The sequence below is a fragment of the Thamnophis sirtalis genome, unplaced genomic scaffold (genome assembly GCF_051295495.1).
Source record: "Thamnophis sirtalis isolate CommonGarterSnake01/CBP01778 unplaced genomic scaffold, rThaSir2_p1.2 scaffold_6, whole genome shotgun sequence".
Taxonomy (NCBI): Eukaryota; Metazoa; Chordata; class Lepidosauria; order Squamata; family Natricidae; genus Thamnophis; species Thamnophis sirtalis.
In genome coordinates, this window is record NW_028261386.1 from 60431780 (window position 1) to 60452511 (window position 20732).

Below are 20732 nucleotides of genomic sequence, written 5' to 3' on the forward strand. Positions count from 1 at the left end.
GATTTGTGTTCAATTTATATATTACAATACAAACAGGAACTCCTCTAGCAGCTTTGAAACTTGGCAAGTCTGGCTGTAATGCATGGTAAGTGCAGTAAAAGGCCATGTGAAGTACAAAAGGAATACAAAAGACTTCTCTCCATGGACTGTACATTCTTTTAAAGAACAGTGCCTGCTCCACAGGGCAGTCAGTTAGCAATTTTTAAAAGTCACTGGCCAATGTTCCAGACAAAGACGAACATTACTTCGTTTGTGTTTGGAAAATTGCTTAATCTCTTGCCATAGCTGGATTAAAAGTGGGGGGGGGGGGAAAGCTTTGAAAGGAACATTAGGCAAAGATTTGCTAAATAAAAAAGGACTATAACATATTTTCACAACTAATTATATACCAAATAAATCAAGCAATAGTTTAAAAAAAAACCAACCCCCCCAAACAAAATAGAAACAAAACCCCAAACCCTTCTGTTCAAAATAACAGCATTTATTGCTTATTCCCATGAATTTCATTTATGAACACATAGTATATTTAATTACTTCTTCCACACAGGGAAATGTGTCCATTTGGTCTGCTGCTTTAGTGAAGATGATATATATTAAATCATCACCTTTCACTTTTAAGAAGATATTTTATTGCTTGTTTTTTATATATAGCCAACCTCTGGATTAGGCACAACCTTAACACAAGTTAAATATGCTTTTCTCTCTGTTGCCTTTTGTTTATACAGTGCAGAGTATACGGACTTAAAATCACAGGGCAGCTGCTCACTCCAGGTCACTTTCTGGGTCTGAGTTCAAGGGTGTGCAGTAGTTTGGCCTGTTCGAAGGGACGAAGCCCGGAAGACACACACACTTATAAGATCCTTCGGTATTGATGCATTTGGCGTTCTTACACAGAGACATCCTATTATTCAGTTCATTGCATTCATTCACATCTGGAAGAAAATGTGAATTGGATCAGGTTTAGCCCTTTGCGTTCAACCAGAGGATAGGTACAAGAGGGGGAAAAATGACTGAGCAAATAAAAATAATCTAACTAAATCATCACAATCTATCTACCTACAAATTATGTAGACACTTATAGTAAATACTACTGGTGGCAGGAAAAATACTACTGAATAAAGGGATATCCCAACCACCCTTAATGTATGCTGGTTGAGTTTCTAACAGATACTGATGGCATAGAAATTTAATACATATATGCTTGGCATCCAAATGCACAGCAACACTTGGAAGGCATGAAGGCATAATAGGGTATGCTTTGGGTTCGTTAAATTAGGAACGCCACTTTATGGGACCCAGGAAGCATGCCTTTGGAATACTTGACCACTGGAGAGTAGATTAACCCCAACCTATTGGCTTTTTGAGAAGACCTGGTTGTTTGCAACCACGTGGGATTGGAAGTTAGCAATCCACAGGTTTTTGTTTGGCTTTGAGATATATTTCCCAACTGCAATTCTTATTTTTTTGTAAATTAATGTTACTCTTATAGTTATTTCTATTGTTGTTTTAATTTTAAATTTTGTTTGCTGTCGAGAGTTGCTTTGGCAAAAGAGGCAGGCACACAATGGAAAATGTACCAGGCAGTTGGCATAGTGCATTCAGAGATACTGGGGGTAGCACACTGCTTTCAATGTGTATTCTACATTGCGTGCCTGCTTGCTCTGTTGTAATCCCTTCCTCTCCAATCTCTCTGCTCTGCAAGGATTAAAAAAAATCAGGTCAAGAGTAGGACAACATATGATTGTAATGGTGACCATGTGACTAAAGGACACTGCAGAGATTCTAAATGAAGGTCTTAGTTATAAAGTATATATATAAAACTATTGTAAAACTGAAGATGTCAGAACCAGGTACCCTTGGAAAGGGATAAGCTATTTTTTTCTTAGACAATTCTTGTACAACCTGTTGTTTGCAGTGTGATATCCCTCTGGGCCATCTGACACTCACTCTGAAAGATATTAGTGTAATTTTCTATCTTTCAAGATTATGGGAATTGTCTGGGTATAAACAGTGCAATACATTCTTACCAACACATGTCATTTTGGTCATGTCCAAATGGTAGCCATCAAAACAGTCACAAGTATATCCTTCCTGCACCCTGACACAGCGTCCATTTTCACATCCATTCAGAATTCCACATTCTTCAGCTTGTAATTCCTCAAAGCTATTCAGGAAACCTGGATTTTAAAAAAAGAATTTTGATGTAAATACACAAATTAGTACTCATGCTCATTCAAAAAACTAAGTGCTTCTCTAGCACAAAGTCAGAAGTTACGAAGTTGGGCTTGCAAGATTGATTTTAGCCTTTTCATGTAGACCAGACAGGAAACACAAACATAAATAAACTAATTCTACTTTACTGTAAAAGCTACGTTTGCAAGTCTAAAGGCACAATTCCCCCCCAACACCTTTATAGCCTAAGAATTAAGGAATAGTCCCTTCTGAGTCTCTTGCTTCTCCTGTGGGCTCTGTTGTCTCTTATCTGATTATTCCTTAGGCAGCATCTTTTTCCCAAGATCTCCCAAGATTATTTATTACAACCATATATTAGAGACACTGACTGGACTGGAGGTTAATGATGAAAGGACAAACAAAGCAGGGAAACACATTAACAGCCTATAATAAGTAAGAAAAACCAGCATCAATTGATAGATATACTTGGCAGAATAGGACTTGCAATATAGGCAAGACCATTTTTGCTGGCATACTTTTTTGCCGGTTCAAGATTGGCAGATGGCATTTTAATTCAGCTATGAGGAAGGACCCTTAGCATAGATTTTTTTCAGAAGCAACAGCATAACTGAAGAGAACGGTAGATGGCAGCCAAGCACAAGTTAAAAGTACTTTGGGGGGAAACCTGAGAACTAAGAGCTTTGTAAAATTTGATTGGTCGAAGAAGGAACAATTCCATGAGGTCATTTTTGAAGAGTACTTTCTGAATAGGGGTGATTTCTAAGCATGGCGGGGGGGGGCACCACTCCTTTGTTTGCTGGATGGGAGGGGAACAGCAATTGGAATTTTAAATAATAAGTCTTATTTAAAAAAAACAAGTTACCACAGCTGGTTAAGATATACAAAATCATTTTGATAGTATGCAGCTGATTACTAAGATAAACATACGCATGGAAATTATAATGAGTTTCTATACTACATGATTCTACAGGAGAACAATATATATAAGATTGTATTTATTCTGCTAACTATGCATGAATTAATGGTCCTTATATTTCCCCGGCAGCAAATTGTAGCAATTATAGTATAGGATTTTTTAAAACATCAGTGAATGATGTTGACTGAAAGAAATGTAACTCTAATTGTTGAAGGATGTAGAACTTATTGAAAAGTGAGTGATTGCCCATTCAGTCTGTGAAAGTAAATTGGACTTGTTTAGGATGGCAGTGATAGGCAGGAGTAGGCAGGAACAAAGGTGTTACTGTAAGTCTCATTACATATAGAATAATCCAAAGACCTTAGCAAATAATGATATATAACAGAACAAATAGGATAACAGAGTTGGAGGAGACCTTGGAGGTCTTCTAGTCCAATTCCCTGCTCAAGCAGGGGAATCTATACCATTCCAGACAAATGGCTGTCCTGTCTCTTCTATAAAACCTCCAGTGATGGAACACCCACAACTTCTGATGGCAAGCTGTTCCATTGGTTCATTGTTCTCACTGTCAGGAAGTTTCTCCTTAATTCCAGGTTCCTTCTCTCCTTGATTAATTTCCATCCATTGCTTCTTGTCTTGCATATAGCATGGTGATTCCACCCCCCCCTCCACAAATGCTCATAGAATAGCCTCCCACCCACAAAATACTAAACAAGAGATGCCCAGGATAATCTTCAGGAAAATTCTACAGAACATCCAACTTATACATTCTGTTTTCAGGTTTAAAGTTCCAAAATTGATAACATAAGGTAACATGAAATAACATCATTTGTGCAAGACAAAAACTGCAGTGCAGTCACCAGTCCCGGATAGAATGGCATTTTAGGAAGATATCATCATTTCTGACACAAGAAAATCAAGAGAAATTCCCTTATACGGACATTATGTTGCTGGCTCCTGTCAAAATGAAAACATTGGATATTACTAAATTCCATGGCCACTAATTCAACACTAATTGTGCTTTGAGATGAAAAGGCTACTGCTAAGGATGCTGCTTGTATGTGAGAGATAATTTGTTCTTTTACAGTTTCCGCAGCTCTTGTAGAGCATATATGGTAGCTAGATAGATAATACTTCTTGGGCCAAACGTTTAAAAATGTTAATGTAATTTCTGTGCTATCCCCACCCATCACTGCCAGGGATAGTCTATCAGACCAGGATATGGAAGCCAGGTGTAAGAAATATAGTGGAAAATGTGGTCAGTTTTGATGAGATTTTTTTAAATTACAAATTGTTCATTGTAACTGGATGCCAATGCCAATATTGTACGTTCTGTCTCCTAAATTGTTGTTTTGTTATTATCCCATTCTTCTCTTTCTATGTTTGAGCAGAGGCCAACTGTGATTTGGGTGCTTTTCTCATATGATATTTCAGTTTACAGGCCACAGACAACTATTCTCTGGCTGAAATCTAGCAAATTTGGTTTGCTAGAGTCTGTTTTATTATATTGCATTAGACGGTATTGCTTTATTTTAAAAGTTGAAGAGGTAAATTTGAGTGTGAGGAAGTGTTTAAGACTGGCACTGGGGTGTAGAGGGTGCAGATTCAATAGAAACTCATTGAGTAACCTTAGGCTAGTCTTCTGTGTTAGCCCAACATACATCAGAATGTTTTTTATGGGGATCAAAGGGAGGAGGGACTATTATTTATCCTGCTTCAAACGAAAGGCAGGATATAAATCTAACAAATAAATAGGTAAGTAGTTGTCAAGTTATCAACCACTGTAAAGTTACCCCCTCAAGAATATCTCCTTTTAACTCTGAAAATAGTTCAGTTATTGCTATAGAATCTCCGAGGTGTATCCATAGCCTAAAGGAAATCTGGCAAGGTTTCTAAGCCTTTTATTTCACACCTGTGTACTAGACCAAGTATTAAATTTGAATTAATGCCATTGAAAAAGTCTGCATTTGTATAGTACACTAGAAAGCATGTTTCTTTGCAACACCTAACACTGTCTGTTCCAAAGGGACAACTGTCTGATAACGAGAACACTGAATATTCATTTGAATTTAAGTGCTTGGATTGTCACACTTACCTGCTTACTTCACTTTATTGAAATAAAAACGTGTTATAGTTTGAACCCATTCATAACTCCTAATGAATACTTTTCCCCAAAAAAATATTACCCACAATAAACATAGAAAACATGCAACACTTTGAATATTGTGAACTCTAAGAATAAATAAATAAATTATATATTCTTAGACTTAAGGAGTAAAGGAGGCTTACGGTCTTCCATGAAATATGGATCGGTTTCCGAAGTGTAATGTTCCTGTTCAAAGTCAACCAAGGCATCTTGTCCATATGGGCGGGATCCAGGAACAGGAATGTTGCATAGCTGGGCATAGTCCTCTGGAAAGAAACACATAAGAGTAAAATGTACATGTAGTCCTCGACTTACAACAGTTCATTTAGTGACTGTTCAAAGTTACAATGGCACTGAAAAAAGTGACTGATGACCATTTTTCACACTTATGACCATTGCATCATTCCCATAGTCACGTGATTTACATTTGGATGCTTGACAACTGACTCATATTTATAACTATTGATGTGTCCTGGAGTCATGTAATCACCTTTTGCAACCTTTTGAGAGGCTAAATCAATGGGGAGGCCAGATTAGCTTAATAACTTGGTTATTTTTAAAAAATTGCAGAGATTCACTTAACAAATATGGCAAGAAAATGGGGCAAAACAACAAATCCTTCACTTAGCGACATAAATTTGGGGCTCAATTGTGATCATTAGCCAAGGACTACCTGTATTTTGAACACAATTAATCCTATGCTCATTTCCCATATTTATCAATTTATATTGCTTTCCTTTTTAAAAAAAAGATTGAAGTTGCTTAAAAACATCACCACCATGCCCCAACTTTACTGAACTTGAGCAATTCTGTTTTTCACTTGCTTCAAAATCACACAGAACCATTCCATGTGAATGTTTAAAGCCAATTAAATTGTGCTATTTTAAATTGGGAGAGACATAGAGTAAAAGCTTGAATGTTTGGCTAGAGGTTTCCCATGTTGTTGCCTAATAAAAGATATACATGCAGAATACGGTACTTTTTGCTTCACCAGATAATGGGAAGAAGGGTTGAGCAAATCAAACTTCCATTATTTTTGTCAGGCAACTCCCTTTTATTAAAAATATAATATATTGTGAAGTGAAGCCACAAGTCTAATCCTTACCAGCAAATACCTTGTGGCTTTTTCACTTCTGTAGTAAAGGAAAAACCACAGCAGGCTTAAGGCTGAACTGACAAACACTCCCTCACTGAAATCTTGCTTTTAATATCAACTACAAAGCGGTAGCTCAGTGGCTAAGCGCTTAATGTAGTGAGCTCCCATTACTTGTCCTAGCTTCTGCCAACCTAGCAGTTCGAAAGCATATTAAAAATGCAAGTAGAAAAATAGGGACCACTTTGGTGGGAAGGTAATAGCAGTCTGTGTGCCTTCGGCGTTTAGTCATGCCGGCCACATTACCACGGAGACGTCTTCGGACAGCGCTGGCTCTTTGGCTTAGAAACCGAGATGAGCCATTAGAGTCAGAAAAGAAAAGAAGCACGCATGTGCAGGGAACCTTTCTCTTACAAAGCCTTAGGCATGCCACCATTTCACAACCTCAACCTTCTATCCCTAATGAGGATGTAGTGGTATTGATCTACAAGGATATGGTGTAAACACTAAGATTAATATGCTCAAGGTACTTCTGGCAGTTCAAAACCAAAAGCAAGATTCTCACGAAATTTGAGTAAGCAGGCTTATTGCAAGAGAAAAGGGAGTTAGGTTACACAGCATGTCTCACTCTGGATATCACTATCTCGGCTGCCATTAAGGGAATACATTAAGGTTATGTGCCTTTATTACTTTGATTTTCTTTTTGAAAGAAACAAAATTTCAGTTGCTAAACAAGGCAATTCTTAAGTGGTTTTGGCCCATGTTATGACATATTTTTGCCAGAGTTGTTAAGTGAATCTCTGCATTGTTAAATGAATCGTGTGATTGTTAAGAGAGCTAGATTGTCTCAATGACTTTTGTTAGATCGCGTAAAGGAGGCACACAAAGGCTTCAGTAACAACAGCTCTTTATTGCAAGTCAAGTAAACATCTGGCTGAGGAATGGTCTGGCAGCATCTCCTTTTACAAGGATCTGTCAGACCTCTTGACCAATGAGATTCAACCTCTGTTCACACTGGAACAGAGGACTTTGGTGGAAACCTATGTCAGTCTGTCAGCTGTGGGGGGGGGATATCTAACAATTTTGCTTGTCCGAAACCAGCTGGGAAGGCTACAAAGGGTGATTGTGTGACCCTGGGACACTGAAACTGTCTGAACTTTGATTATGTGGCCATGGAGATGCTGCAACATGTGTAAAACGCCATAAGTCACTTTTTTCAGTGCTGTTGTAACTCTGAACGGCCACTAACAGAATGGTTCTAAATCAAAGACTTCCTCTATACTCTCTATCTCCCTTTACAAATTTGACTTACTTCTTTTTAGTTCTTACTGGTTTGCGACATCCCTCCCCACTTCCCTCCCCTCAAATTGTTGGTATATCTCACAACAGCCTCTGATTTTTATGCAACTATAAACATAGATTGCTGATTCAAATTAGTGACAAACTATGGTTTGCAAAAGACTAAAAAGAAATGAATTAAGCAGACTATAAAAAAGGAAAATACTTCATTATGTATAAAACAGCCCAGTGTATTAGAAACATGGTCTATTAGGAAAGAAAAAGATTTTGATGGATGTTTCTATGTACCATTAAAAACAAAACTGAGTGATTATCCAGCCAAATATTTTATCAATACAACACAGTTTTGCATGGAATACTTTACCAAGGGAATTACATACATTTAAAAGAACCTTCAGTGTAGAAGGACAGCCAGTATAAAGGAAAGCTGGAATGAAAACATCTGAATGAAAGCCAAGAACAAGCTCATTTTGGGATCAAAAGCAGAGAAATACATTGGTACTTTCCTAATCATGCATGGTTTTCAGTAAAATAACTTTTGCTCCAAATACTTTTCTGTTTGCACAACTGGCTTTTGTGTTTCTCAGGGCTGGACATTTATAATGATTGATTTTGCTGTTTTTGTCTCTTACTAACTTAAAGAACATAACTTGTAGCAATATAAGCAATGAACTATTCCAATAAAATAAACTGAGTATAAATATTTCCACAATAATTGAAGTGGGTATAACTTTTTGCAGCTTTCCCTTCTACATGGACTAGCCTAGATTATCTAACCTGGATGACAAAGAATCTGATTTATAAGAATTATGAAACAGGAGATGTTGGGGGAGAATTACCTGATGTAAAAATATAACAATAAGAATAAAAAATGTAAGCATGTAAAATGTAAGGCCATGTGATTCACTTAATAATCATATGATTCACTTAACAACCATAGTAATTTGCTGAATGATGTGATCAAAAAAGCTGTAAAATTTGATCTAGCTACTGTATGTGACAACTTGTTTAAAAACTGCATCATTTACATAAATTTTAGTCCCAACTTTGGTTGTAAGTCAATGACTACCCATGTAGACTAATGATCTGATCTGGCAGTTGTATGTGTTGAGTTTGTATTGTTGACCTGTTTGCTGCAGGATCTCTTAGGCTGTTGCCTGATTTTCTTCTCAACAATCTTTCATCCTTTGAATTAAAATTGTCCAGAATTTTTTGGTCCAGTGATGGTTTGTGGATGTGGTACATTAACATCTACTTTAGGTCTAGAGGGATGAGTCCTTGCTCAGACAAGCTTATGCTATTATATGGAGCCAACCACATATCACTTCCTGGGCAGTCCAGGAGGGACATGGAGCTTCTCTTCAGGTATATAGGGACCAGTGGTGGGATACAACCGGTACGTCCCGGTATGGGCGTACCGGTGCCTGCTGGGAGCACCAGGTACCGTTCTGGTATGGTGCTCTGAAGGGCTCACCCGCCCGCCCGCTCTCCTTACCACTATTTGAACCAATCAGGGCTTTCATGTATGGAGTGTAGGGCACCTGTGCAACGCTCTGCCGAGCAGCTGGAGTATCACGGGCAGTAAGTATGCATGAGTGCGCTGCGTGCATTCATGTGGTGGATGCCGGGCCCCATTGCAGCATGCCAGTTGCAACAGGATCTGGAACCCACCACTGATAGGGACCTTACTTTTTCATTGGAAGTCACAGGCACTAACTCTCTTCAGGTAAACCCAGAAGACCAGGCCCCAGGCACCTCCATTGAACTTGCTCATTTAGAGCTCAATCTGAGTGTATATGAGTGATTTAATCCACCAGATAGGTAGAATATTCTTCTCAGCATGTCTGAAGTTATTCCTAAACATTCTACATGACTGATGGACAGGGTAGAGAAACAGCTACTTTTTTTCTGAAGCAAATCTATTTTATTTATCTATTGTGGGACAATATTATTTTTTAACAAACTAATTGAAGACAATAGAAGAATATACATAACACATACAATATGAATAGTAAAATAATCTGGGTTTGCTTAATTTTTGCTGTCTTATGTTGCTTCAGTGTAAAGAGTGAAGTGTATTAAGTGCAAGTAGAGTTTCTAGGAATAACTGGAAATACATTTATTTAAAGAACAAGATAATTTCATTGGGCAATAAATTAAAAGTTGTATTACAGCAATTGGAAAAAATAATTCAAATGCTTATTCGGTTGATTAATGCTGTGTGGGTGATATCATTGAACCCTGTCGTGTAAAAATAATTTCAAGCATCTTTGATTTTTCTCTCTTAAGTGCCACCTGCTTGTTTACTTAGTGACAAATGAATTCAGAGAAGGTACAAAAAAATGTCAAAACTCCCATGTACTTAGTGATGTAGACAATCCTTGAACTAATAATGATTGAGCCATTTTTTTCAAATATGCTGCAGCAAATGTGATTATTTTAGAAATAACATATCTTGATTGCTAAATGCACTAGATTTATGCTAACAAAATATATATTGTCCCTGAAAATAAATCTTTAAACTCTAGCTACAAATATTTTATATATATTTTTTGCAATCTGTTAGCCTTGTGCAAAGAAAAGCACAATTTATATTTTTAAACATTATTTATTTTACTCCAACAATTGCAATGTAACTTTCTTAACAAAGGAGCCAAGTAATTTTTCAACAGCATTTCCACAGCCAACAGTTTAATTGCAAATGTAATATGGCATAATAAAGCATTTGTTGAGCCAGTTACATCTATCATCCTGATCAAAGATTTTGGATCTCAAGTATTTATTTATTCAGCTGTGGAATTGCATCATCTAAAACAAAAAAACTATTAAGGGTTTTTTTTCTTTTTCACTGAAACAAGCAAAGATGCTACTTAAGTGATGGAATGCATTCTTTTATGTGATTATTTTTCAGAAGCATCTATTATTTTGGCCAGTCAGACTATCACTATATTCAATTAGAAGGGCTTGTTTATTAGATATCTCTGCCAAGATTTTAGTAGGTGAGAGCACCTAGCTGACTTTGGAAACTAAGTAAAGCTGGTCCTAGTTAACAGGTGGTTGCCATGACTGGGGCAGGGTCTTTGACCAGCTGTAGTTGATGTGCCAGCAGATGCCCTTCCTGGAACGTGATGCATGCCCTTAATCATTTTGCATTAGCTATTGCAATTAGCTTTACATGGGACTTCCTTTGAAGTCTATCTGGCTATGTAATAGGTATTTCCTAGAATGTCTTTGATTCATTTATAGTGAGTTAATTAAGATGGAGTCTGTTTGTAATGTTTTCTTTCCCAGATGAATCCCAACTTGAATGAATTGCCCTTTAGATATAATTTGTCAACTGATTCGCCCCCAGCTTTCCCACAATCTCTCACAAAAACTGACCCAACTAGTAGGTCAAGGCAGAAGGAATCTGTTAAAAATCCTACTCCAAATGAAATCAGCAAGCAAAGATAAAAGAAGGCATTGCTTCTTGATTTAGGCTGTAGAACACAAATCTTCCTGAGATTAATCTGACACGCTCCTTGACAATTTTCCACACTATCTTAAAGACTGAACAGTTTTGTAAAGTTTTTAAGGAGGATAATGATGCATTTAGTTGGGCTGAGCTGATTTTAGTTAATATTTGCATTATTTTGTAAGCTGTGGTGAGTTTTTGAAAGTCAGTTTATATAATATAAATAAATACATTTATCACAACTTCTTCTGTCTATCTATGTATCCTTATAAAATGACACAACCTGGGCAACTCTGGAGAGCAAACCAATCAAAATGGCAACCTCAACTAATGTTACAAACAAAAGAGCAATATTTGCAATTGTAACAGCAAACAAACAACCAATAAAAGTCCAGTTGTGTAATCCTTGTGTATCCAAAGGTCTCAAAAAGTACCATATTTTTGGGACTATGAGTGCTGGCTCTGTTGCTGCAAGCAGATTGGTTGGCTGTGTTGTAACATCTTGATTACTAATGCACTCCACACACCCCAGCAATATTTATAGAGGGACGGCAGCTCCTATCACGCTTTGCTCACACAGGCACGAGGCCAAAGACACCAGCCTGAAGATGACGAGTGGGACCTCGTCGAAACGTCGCCAAGATACTCTCAATCTTACACGGGAAAAGACCCGAATACACCAAAACCTGCATACATACATATACATACACACATACATACATACATACATACATACATATATAAAATGGGAGGCATGGGATGGGGTTTTGGGAGGCCAAAAATGGCCGTATTCGGTGTATAAGAACAGAGATTTTCACCCTCTTTTGGAGAGGAAAAAGTGCATCTTATACTCTGAAAAGTACGGTAGTTTTGAGATATTTTTTTGAACTTAACAAAATTAGTGGCTAATTGCAGTTTCAGATCGATCATGTTCCATAGAGCAGGGATTGCTACTAAAAACACCAATCTCCAACATCTCCTGATATCCAGAGTGAATTCTTCTTCAATAGACCGATCAGATCCCACAGATTAGGCCTCCTCCGAATTCCATCCGCCAGCCAATGCCGGCTGGCGACCACCCAGAGGAGAGCCTTCTCTGTGGCTGCTCCGACCCTCTGGAACGAGCTCCCCGTGGAGATTCGAACCCTCACCACCCTCCAGGCCTTCCGCAAAGCCCTTAAAACCTGTATGTTCCGACAGGCCTGGGGCTAAAGAGCTTTTGCCCCCCCCCTTGAATGGTATGGTTGTTGTGTGCTTTTAAATTGTGTATTGTTCTGTTCGTCTTTTTTATTTCTTATTTGTACCCCTTCCCTTGACTTGGATTGTGAGCCGCCCTGAGTCCCCTTCGGGGAAAAGGGCGGCATATAAATGAAATAAATTCAAATTCAATTCAATTCAATGTTCAGAGAAATTGAACTGAACTTGGCAAGGATATCCCCAGTGCAGCCATGCCATATACTAGGATAAATACCAGCACTCTGAATTGAATCAGAACTGTAATGTCTGTATGTACAATTTAATATCAAATATATCTAACATAACACTTTTGAGAGTTGCTTAAAATTTCCATTCCCATTTAAAATATCCAGCAATTGTGGCATTTTATAGAATGGCATTTTCCTGACTTTTGATATGTCTGGTAGGAGGAAATGTAGTTTCAGCTTCAACCATAAACCAGAATTCTTCAGCCAAACATCTGACTGCAGTTATTTTCACAAATCAATTAAAATTCAACTTCCTTGCACTCGGTATTTAAAAACTGCAGAATTACAATTCTGTAGTGATACTATTCCTCATCACAACTGAATTTAGTCTGGAGACTTGGCAAACAGGCTACACAGGTCCCCACTGTCCCATTTGTCACTTATTTTGGCACAAACTACTGAATGTTGAAGGTATATTGTTCTTTTGCAAAAAAAAAAAAGTCAAATTGTTAACCTTTCAATAGGGTAAATAATTTAATAACAATAGCACTTAAACTTATATACTATTTCACAGTGCTCTACAGCCCTCTCTAAGTGGTTTACAGAATTAGAATATTGCCTCCAACAATCTGGATCCTCATTTTACCAACTTCGGAAGAATGGAAGGCTGAGTCAACCTTGAGCCAGTGAGAATTGAACTGCAGGCAGCTGGCAGTCAGCACAAGTAGCTGCAATACGTATTCTAACCTCTGTGCCACCATGGCTCATATTTAAAAAACTTTTAAAATATTAAAAAAAACTTTTTAAAACTTACTTTTAAAAAAACTAAACAAGCTTCCCCTAGCTAAAAATTCTGGCTTGATCCTGTATCATCTAGTAACATGTTTTCCTAGCTTCCAAAAGTCAAAACAATACTATAAATTAAAGTGTACCAATGGGATAAAAAGATTTCCTGCTCTAGGCACAGTGAGTTTATGTACAGTGCTGTACATGGCCAAAAACTAAATGTTCAGGGTATTCCTTATTTTATCCAACTTAGTTTAGACACTGTAATTATTGACTACAAGTCTAAAAGACTTCTTTTCCCTTAGTATGGTCTTCAAGTTCAAAGCACTGTCTCTCTATTGTTGGAGATGCTAAACCAAATAATCTGATGGTCCTTAAATGTCTTACTCCAGACCATAAAGTCATGCTCTTAACCCAAATGAATTTTCTTCTTCTTTAAGATTATGTCCAATGGTTATGTGGATAAAAGATAGATTTATGAACATGTGGAAGAAATATGGGCAAGATAATAATGAGATGTTCCCCAACCAGTTTTCCTGGGCTAAGGATGCAATAAGTAATTCAAATTATGAATAACTGACTGTTGTGGCCGGGCAGGATCCGGTTGAGCTGCTGATGGATTCGGATAGCAAGGAACCATATGAGTCTGCCAGGGAAGATGTGGAGGACCCTGGACAGGGTTCAGACTCAGAGCAGGGACTAGAGAGGCTGGTTGGCCACCAGGAGGTGCCTGGGCATGGAGCAGTGGGGAGGATCAAAGGCAGTTTGTCCCTGATGCAAGATTAAGAAGGGGGGGGGGAAACTGAAGCAGCAGCTCCGGAGGTAGACTCAAAGATGATAATTAAGCCCAGGTGGTTGTGGCTTGGCCCCTCCCAAGAGAGTATGTAAGTGGAGAAGTTGGGAGGTGACATTTGCAGGAAACAACCGTTCGAAACAGTATTGGAAAACTCTGTCTGTCTTGTATCCATGTCTGTTGGATTTGGGTTGCTGCCAACTATTCTTGCATGTGAGTCTTGTCTGGGCCTTCAGCCAAAGGAGTCGATAACTCTGTGATTAAAGAATGGCAAACAGCCAAGCCTGTGTCTAGGTGATTCGCAGGCCGGAGAGGGGATCAGAACAACTGACTATTGTTAAACTTACTTTGACAATGCTCCAAATCAAGCCACCTCAATTTGTGTAATGATATGGTTAAGTCTGCTCAGGACATCTGTGATTTTAGCACACATTGCTCATGCACTTCTAAGAATGTTTTGTGGCTGTATAGACTGGGAATAATGCTTTTAATATATATATATATATATATAAAAATCTGAGGTTCTAAAGCAAGATTTATCCTGAACAGAACATTCTGCACTGTGGCAGAACAGTGGCATTCTCAGAACTATTCTATGCTAAGTAAGTAGTTTACATCTTATGACTATTGAGGATAATTCAATCAAGTCTTCATACAAAAGCCCTTACCATTTTACAAACAGCTGGGTTTAAGTACAGTTCTGCAAATTTTGTATGTTTTTATCTATGAGTGCTCGAAACTATTTCTAGAATAGTCATGGGAAGATAGAATAGTATAGCATCAAGCTGATTTTGCACATAAACAAACTCAATTAACAAATCAGTTGGCAAGACCAGCACAACATTACTATTGTGAGGCTATATTCATTCTAACATGCCAGATGACCTAAATTACACATTCTAGTTACCTCCAGCAACTTTTACCAAAGGAAATACTTTGTGAACTTGAGTAAGAAAGAAAACTGAAACTTAATCTTAAATATTTCTATAAATATTTTACCTTTATCCCTGGCATACAATGCCACTTGGGATGCACATTAGTCAGCATCTTTTTATTTATTGTCAGGCATAAGCAATCTGGCCTACATGTGTAGAGTTCGAGCTAACTACTTTATTATGTTCTGCCCTTAATACAAGAATCTTCCCAGCCTAGCATCTCTCCCATGGGAACTATTAGATAAAGTCATAAGAAATTCAGGGAGGGCTGGTTCTGGCCCTTTTACAGTTGCACAGTGACTCTAAACTATTTTCGCACTTCATTCTTTCTTAATGCCAGGTAGATGTTTCCCCAACATCAACGTTCATAACAAAAATCTTGTTTTTTTCCATATCTAACCATCACCCACTATTTATTCAAACATATCTTTTCTTCCTAATGTGAAAAACAAACATCTTCCTGTGGCCTTTCTGTTGGTATTTATTTGCTTCCCAAATAAATATATTTTAGCATATATTAACCAGCTTAATAATAGTTGATAATGTTTACATATACGGACTCTGAATCATTATTCTCTGTTCAGATAATTCTTGGATTTTTAACTGAAAAGTTTCCTGGAAACATGTAAATGACATGCTTAACAGAAGAGATTTATTTGTAGATTATTTTACAAATGGAAAATTCCAGTGATTCACTTTAACCGAGACAGGGCAACAAACCAAATGCATTTCCAAATCACAATCTGATTTGTAATGTGCCATGGGCTTGCATGTTACTGGTATCATTTTCTGGCATCACTTCTTTTAAGCTTCCTGTTTAGTAGCATTCCATACTAAAGCACTGATGCAATAAAATCCCATTAAAAATGCTGAATTCTGCTCTGTCTAATAAATTCAAGTCTGTAAACTCTAATTTAGAGACAAAAGGCTAACTGACGAGAACTGATGTACAGATAAAGGAAAGTTACAGGCAATGATAAAGGAAAATTTCACATAAATGAGTATTATTTAGTATTTAACAATACTAAATAAGTATTGTTGAAGTATTTAAGTATTATTTAGCTTAAAAATAATTTATTAATTTAGTAAAAATAATTTAATAATTATTGTAAAGCTTTAACTCAAAGCATAGCTTAAAACACTGTGAGAGTTAAATAAAACTGAATATAAAAGTTTAATACAATTCTAAAAATAAAAGAACTTTAAATACTTTTTTATTATTAAATGCATGCTGTTCAAAGCCCCTATTTTCTTTTAAATGCAAAATTTGTATTTCTAAATATCAGAAAATATGATTGGAAAACAGATAATGCTGTTCTGTAACAACACTAAGAATGTTTTGGGTAATTTCAGAAATATATTGCTTAAACTGGAGAATCATCTATATAAACTGCTTCCCTGTTGCCATAATCATATGTTTAAAGTATCATGGAAGAGTGAGATTTTAGTAGTAAACCAAGTCTAATCAATATAGTGTATAAATCTAAAATTAAATTAGAGAGTAACTGCAATTTCTCTATACAGGAACTGAGCATATGAACTACCGGTTGAAAACTTTTAAAATTATTTTGAACCAAGATTATTACTTTAAATATTTGAACTTAAAAATTGGGTACTTTGTTATTTCAGGCACTATTCATAATTATTTTGTCTTGGGGAAAGTTTATATTCCAAAACTTGAATACTTTTTACTAAGATCAAGTAATAAAGGAACAAATTGCTTTGTATCAACTTTGTATCAACTTCATCATTTAAAGTTTGAATAAATTTCTTCTCTCCAAATTTAAATTAAAAACTAAAAGTAAGATTGTTACTATGGTATAAGAGGCAATATTTTTCCATATATGCTATAATCTATCCTATTTCTTCTTAATGCAAGCCATCAAACTTTGTTAAATAAGAAGCAAAAAAACTGGAGTATTACATGACTGTAGAACACATTGCAAGCTCTAAGTGATACAATATGTTCTGGCCATGAGTGACAGATTTGTGGATTACACTTTCCATTGTGATGAGATAAAAGCCACAAGTTCCTTCCGTAGAAAGACCAAGATCTCACACAGTTTTTTGAACTTGAAAGCATTAAGAAGTGTGGACTCAGCTCCCAGAATTCACCAGCCAGCAAGTAAGTGTATTAGAAAAGCAGTCTGCATAATCTTTAATGCTTTTTATCTCATTTGTACATCTATCAGCCCACAAAGAGAAGGCAGAATATAAAAAAATCTTATTTCATAATGAGACAGGTCAAACTGAGATTATTTTTTCAGCCAATCTAAAAAATCAAAACTGATTATACCTGTATACACCATGTATCTGTATAAATTACAGCCTCATCAAAGCAATCATTACAATTAATAAATTCTACGAACCTAATCAGACATAACCCCATCTTTGCTTAATTTTAAACAAAGCTGTATTTTTCTTCAAAGTTACATTCTGGCAACAATTTCTAAATCACCTTCCCTAATAATTTCTCCCTAGATGTGTTTGATTATATTTCTCAACTAATATTTGAAGGTAACTACTTTGGAGAATACTCAATCAATGGAAAATGTAAAACTCATAAAAATCAATAAATTCTTCTCATAAGAAAAAATAAGTTATAAATTAATATTTAAGGGAATTTTTTTCTGGCAAACCTCCAGCAAGCCCTAGCTTTAAATATGCAGAAGCCAATGGTACACAATATTTAGTTTCCAATTTTTTCCTCCACTGTGCCCGTGATTTCCCTCCCATCTGAACCATTCTGGTACAGCACTCTGGAAATTAAAATACAGTTTGTTGAATTGGATTGCAAAAAACCACTGTAGATAATATTAGGGGAACACATTCCCCCATCTCCAACCTATGTAAGGTTATTGAAACAGTGGATGAAGAAACAAATATATAAACAAATATATAAACACATATAAAACACATTGTAGGTCATTGCTTTGTAAAGCATACAACTTATAAACCAATTCCTGCCATGAAGAAAAACAGTTCCCATTCCTATTACCACTTGAAATTATTAATCTATCTTCTCAACGTCTTTTTAAGGAGCCAGTAAACTGATTTTTTTTTCAATCAGAAGAACTAAGGAAAAAAATTCATACAAATTTGATATTGGAACTAAAAAATGAAAGATATATTTGCAAAATTTATTCAACTGATTATGTAAGCCTAAGATTCATTTATATTATCAAAGATAAATCATGTCCATTAGTCAGAGCTTAGTATTTGGTATACTATCTTTTAAAAATACATCAAATAATATTCTACAAGAATTATGTGGCTTCGTTACTTTGAATCTAAATTTAGGAATATGGATTCAGAGACATAAATATTTTCTTTATCCAGAAGCACAGTCATCGCATTTTTAGGATACATTGGTATCCTGTGTATGTTCACAAACAATTTGCTGATTGAATGTAACCTACTCCATACTTAAGTTGGTTGGAACTACATAACAAATCGATTAATGGGATATTATTTTAATGTAAAATCCTAGATATTTCAGCAGAATTAAATCATATTAGCATCTAAACTTAAATATTTAGGATTGCCCAAATAATGCTTTAGAAAATATCAATACAGTCACTCATCATATTACTGAGAGATACATTAAATAACTAATCACTAAACTGTGATCTTATTTGAAGACAATTTGAATTCAGACTGTGCAAAATGAAAGTCAAAATAATTTGTCATCTGAACAGCAATGAAAATGTTTTGTCTTTGTGCTAAGTAATGTTTCTGAATTGATATTATTACAAATATTAAATATTTCTCAACCTATGAATATTTGTCCTACCTGAGTTTTTCATGGGGCATAGGGCGCACTGCATGCCCCATGCATCGCCATATAAACAACAGCATTCAGTGTAAGTAGTCTGCTTCCCAACAAGAGGTTGACTGCAAACAAAATCTTCATTCAGATGTTGCCAGCAAAGATCCTGGTAGACATCACTTTCTTCAGTTTGCTCTGAAACAAAACCCAGAAAGTATTTGTTTTATCATAACATCCCCATCTGTAAAAATAAAAACGCAATTCAATATGTGTGGAATTACACTGTAAAGATATTTATTTTCTGCAAAATCAAATGAGATATTTTTTGAATATACAGTATATATTCAAATATAAACAAATAAGGCAGTTGAATAGAATAGAATAGAATAGAATAGAATTCTTTATTGGCCAAGTGTGATTGGACACACAAGGAATTTGGAATTATCACATCCATTTTATTGAATTAATACTCAGGGCTCTCTAGAAATATCTCTGATATTGGGCAATTCTTTTTTAAGGACAATTATTATTATCATTAAAAACTGATTAGTGTGAGGGGGAAAGCAATCACTTTTTTACATTCCCAATAACATGGAGAAGATTTGCAATTTTAGGATTCTCATACTGTTTTTGTATTTTATTGAAAATCTCAAGATTTTCTCAATTCTCAAAAGTATCCAACTGATGATACCTAGTCTAGTAACAAAATGTCTGAGGAAAACAGCCAAGCTCAGAGAACATCAAACCCCTGAGCTATTCATATCTGCTGCGGTATGTATTTAGTTTTATATGTGGAACAACTATACTCTGGGTCAGAAGTTTGAATATATTGTTCTGGACAGGTCAGGGGTCAGGTCAGGTCAGGGGTCAGCCAAATTGGAATCTGAAATATTTGGTTATTCTGGAATGTAGTCTAGGCTGGTGTTTCTCAACTCAGCAAGTTTAAGGTATGTGGACTTCAACTCCCAGAATTCTCCAGCCAGCATTCTAGGAACAGAAGTCCACATAACTTAAATCTTAAAGTTTGAGAAACACCAGTCTAAATAAATTCTGGAGGGATCTGGTGGAATAAATAGAATAAATTTATCTTCTGCATAGCCTGGACATCAGACCACACCCTAATTTTCTCAGCACGTTCTTTTCCCCAAAAGGCTTGTTCCTCACCTCTTCTACATTTTTTCAGTGCTTTATTTCTCTTTATCTTTCCTTGGCTATCATCACACTTAAATGTTGGGAGGTACAACCCAAGCAGCTCACTTGCTCATGTTCCCAGAACATTTCTTTCCTTTCCTTTTATTTTGCTACTACTGTGCACTGCTGCTATTGTGTTTGTTGTTTCCCTTCTGTGCCCCACTTCAAAACACCTATGCTTGAAACTCACATATTTTGTATCTGGGCCTGTAATACATGTGTTACGGGGAAGTGCGTGTATAGAACACACATTTTGGGCACAAATCATGTGAACTTGGCTATTTTGTATATAGAATGTTTTCCTTGCAATGGATATTTTGTAGTAATATCCATTATAACATTATAACAGTAATTATCTCTGCAGATAATTACCCTATTCTTCAGAGTATAAGACACACATTTTTTCCTCAAAAAAGAGGCTGAAAATCTGGATGCATCTTATACATCGAATACAGCATTTTTTTTGCCTCCCAAAACCCTGCCCCTTCACCAAAATGGCTGTACATTCCCTTATGGAGGCTTTCAAAGAGCTTCTGGGGGCTGGGAAGGGCAGAAATGAGAAAAAAATGGGCCATTTTTTGCTCCCCCAGCCCTGTGCAGCGTCTATAAGCCTCCATAAGACTATGTATGTAATTTTTTTGACAAAAAACGGGCCCATTTTCCCCCAAAACGGACTATTTTTGCTCATTTTTGGCCCCTCACCTCTAGGAGCACTCTGCAAGCCTCCCCAAGG

General features: G+C 36.3%; 1 protein-coding gene across 2 annotated transcripts in view; it reads right to left on the minus strand.

The window, feature by feature from the left end:
* Nucleotides 1-311: 311 nt before the first annotated feature.
* Nucleotides 312-20732, minus strand: part of LTBP1 (latent transforming growth factor beta binding protein 1) — a 208087-nt gene continuing 187666 nt past the window's right edge. For both annotated transcript variants that reach the window (XM_014058956.2, XM_087717961.1), the window contains 4 exons: nt 18833-19003; nt 5399-5521; nt 2028-2177; nt 312-932 (listed from right to left, as the gene is read on the minus strand). In XM_014058956.2, the coding sequence (XP_013914431.2) occupies nt 763-932; nt 2028-2177; nt 5399-5521; nt 18833-19003 (614 nt within the window). In that variant the 3' untranslated portion in view covers nt 312-762. The remainder of the gene's footprint in view (nt 933-2027; nt 2178-5398; nt 5522-18832; nt 19004-20732) is intronic.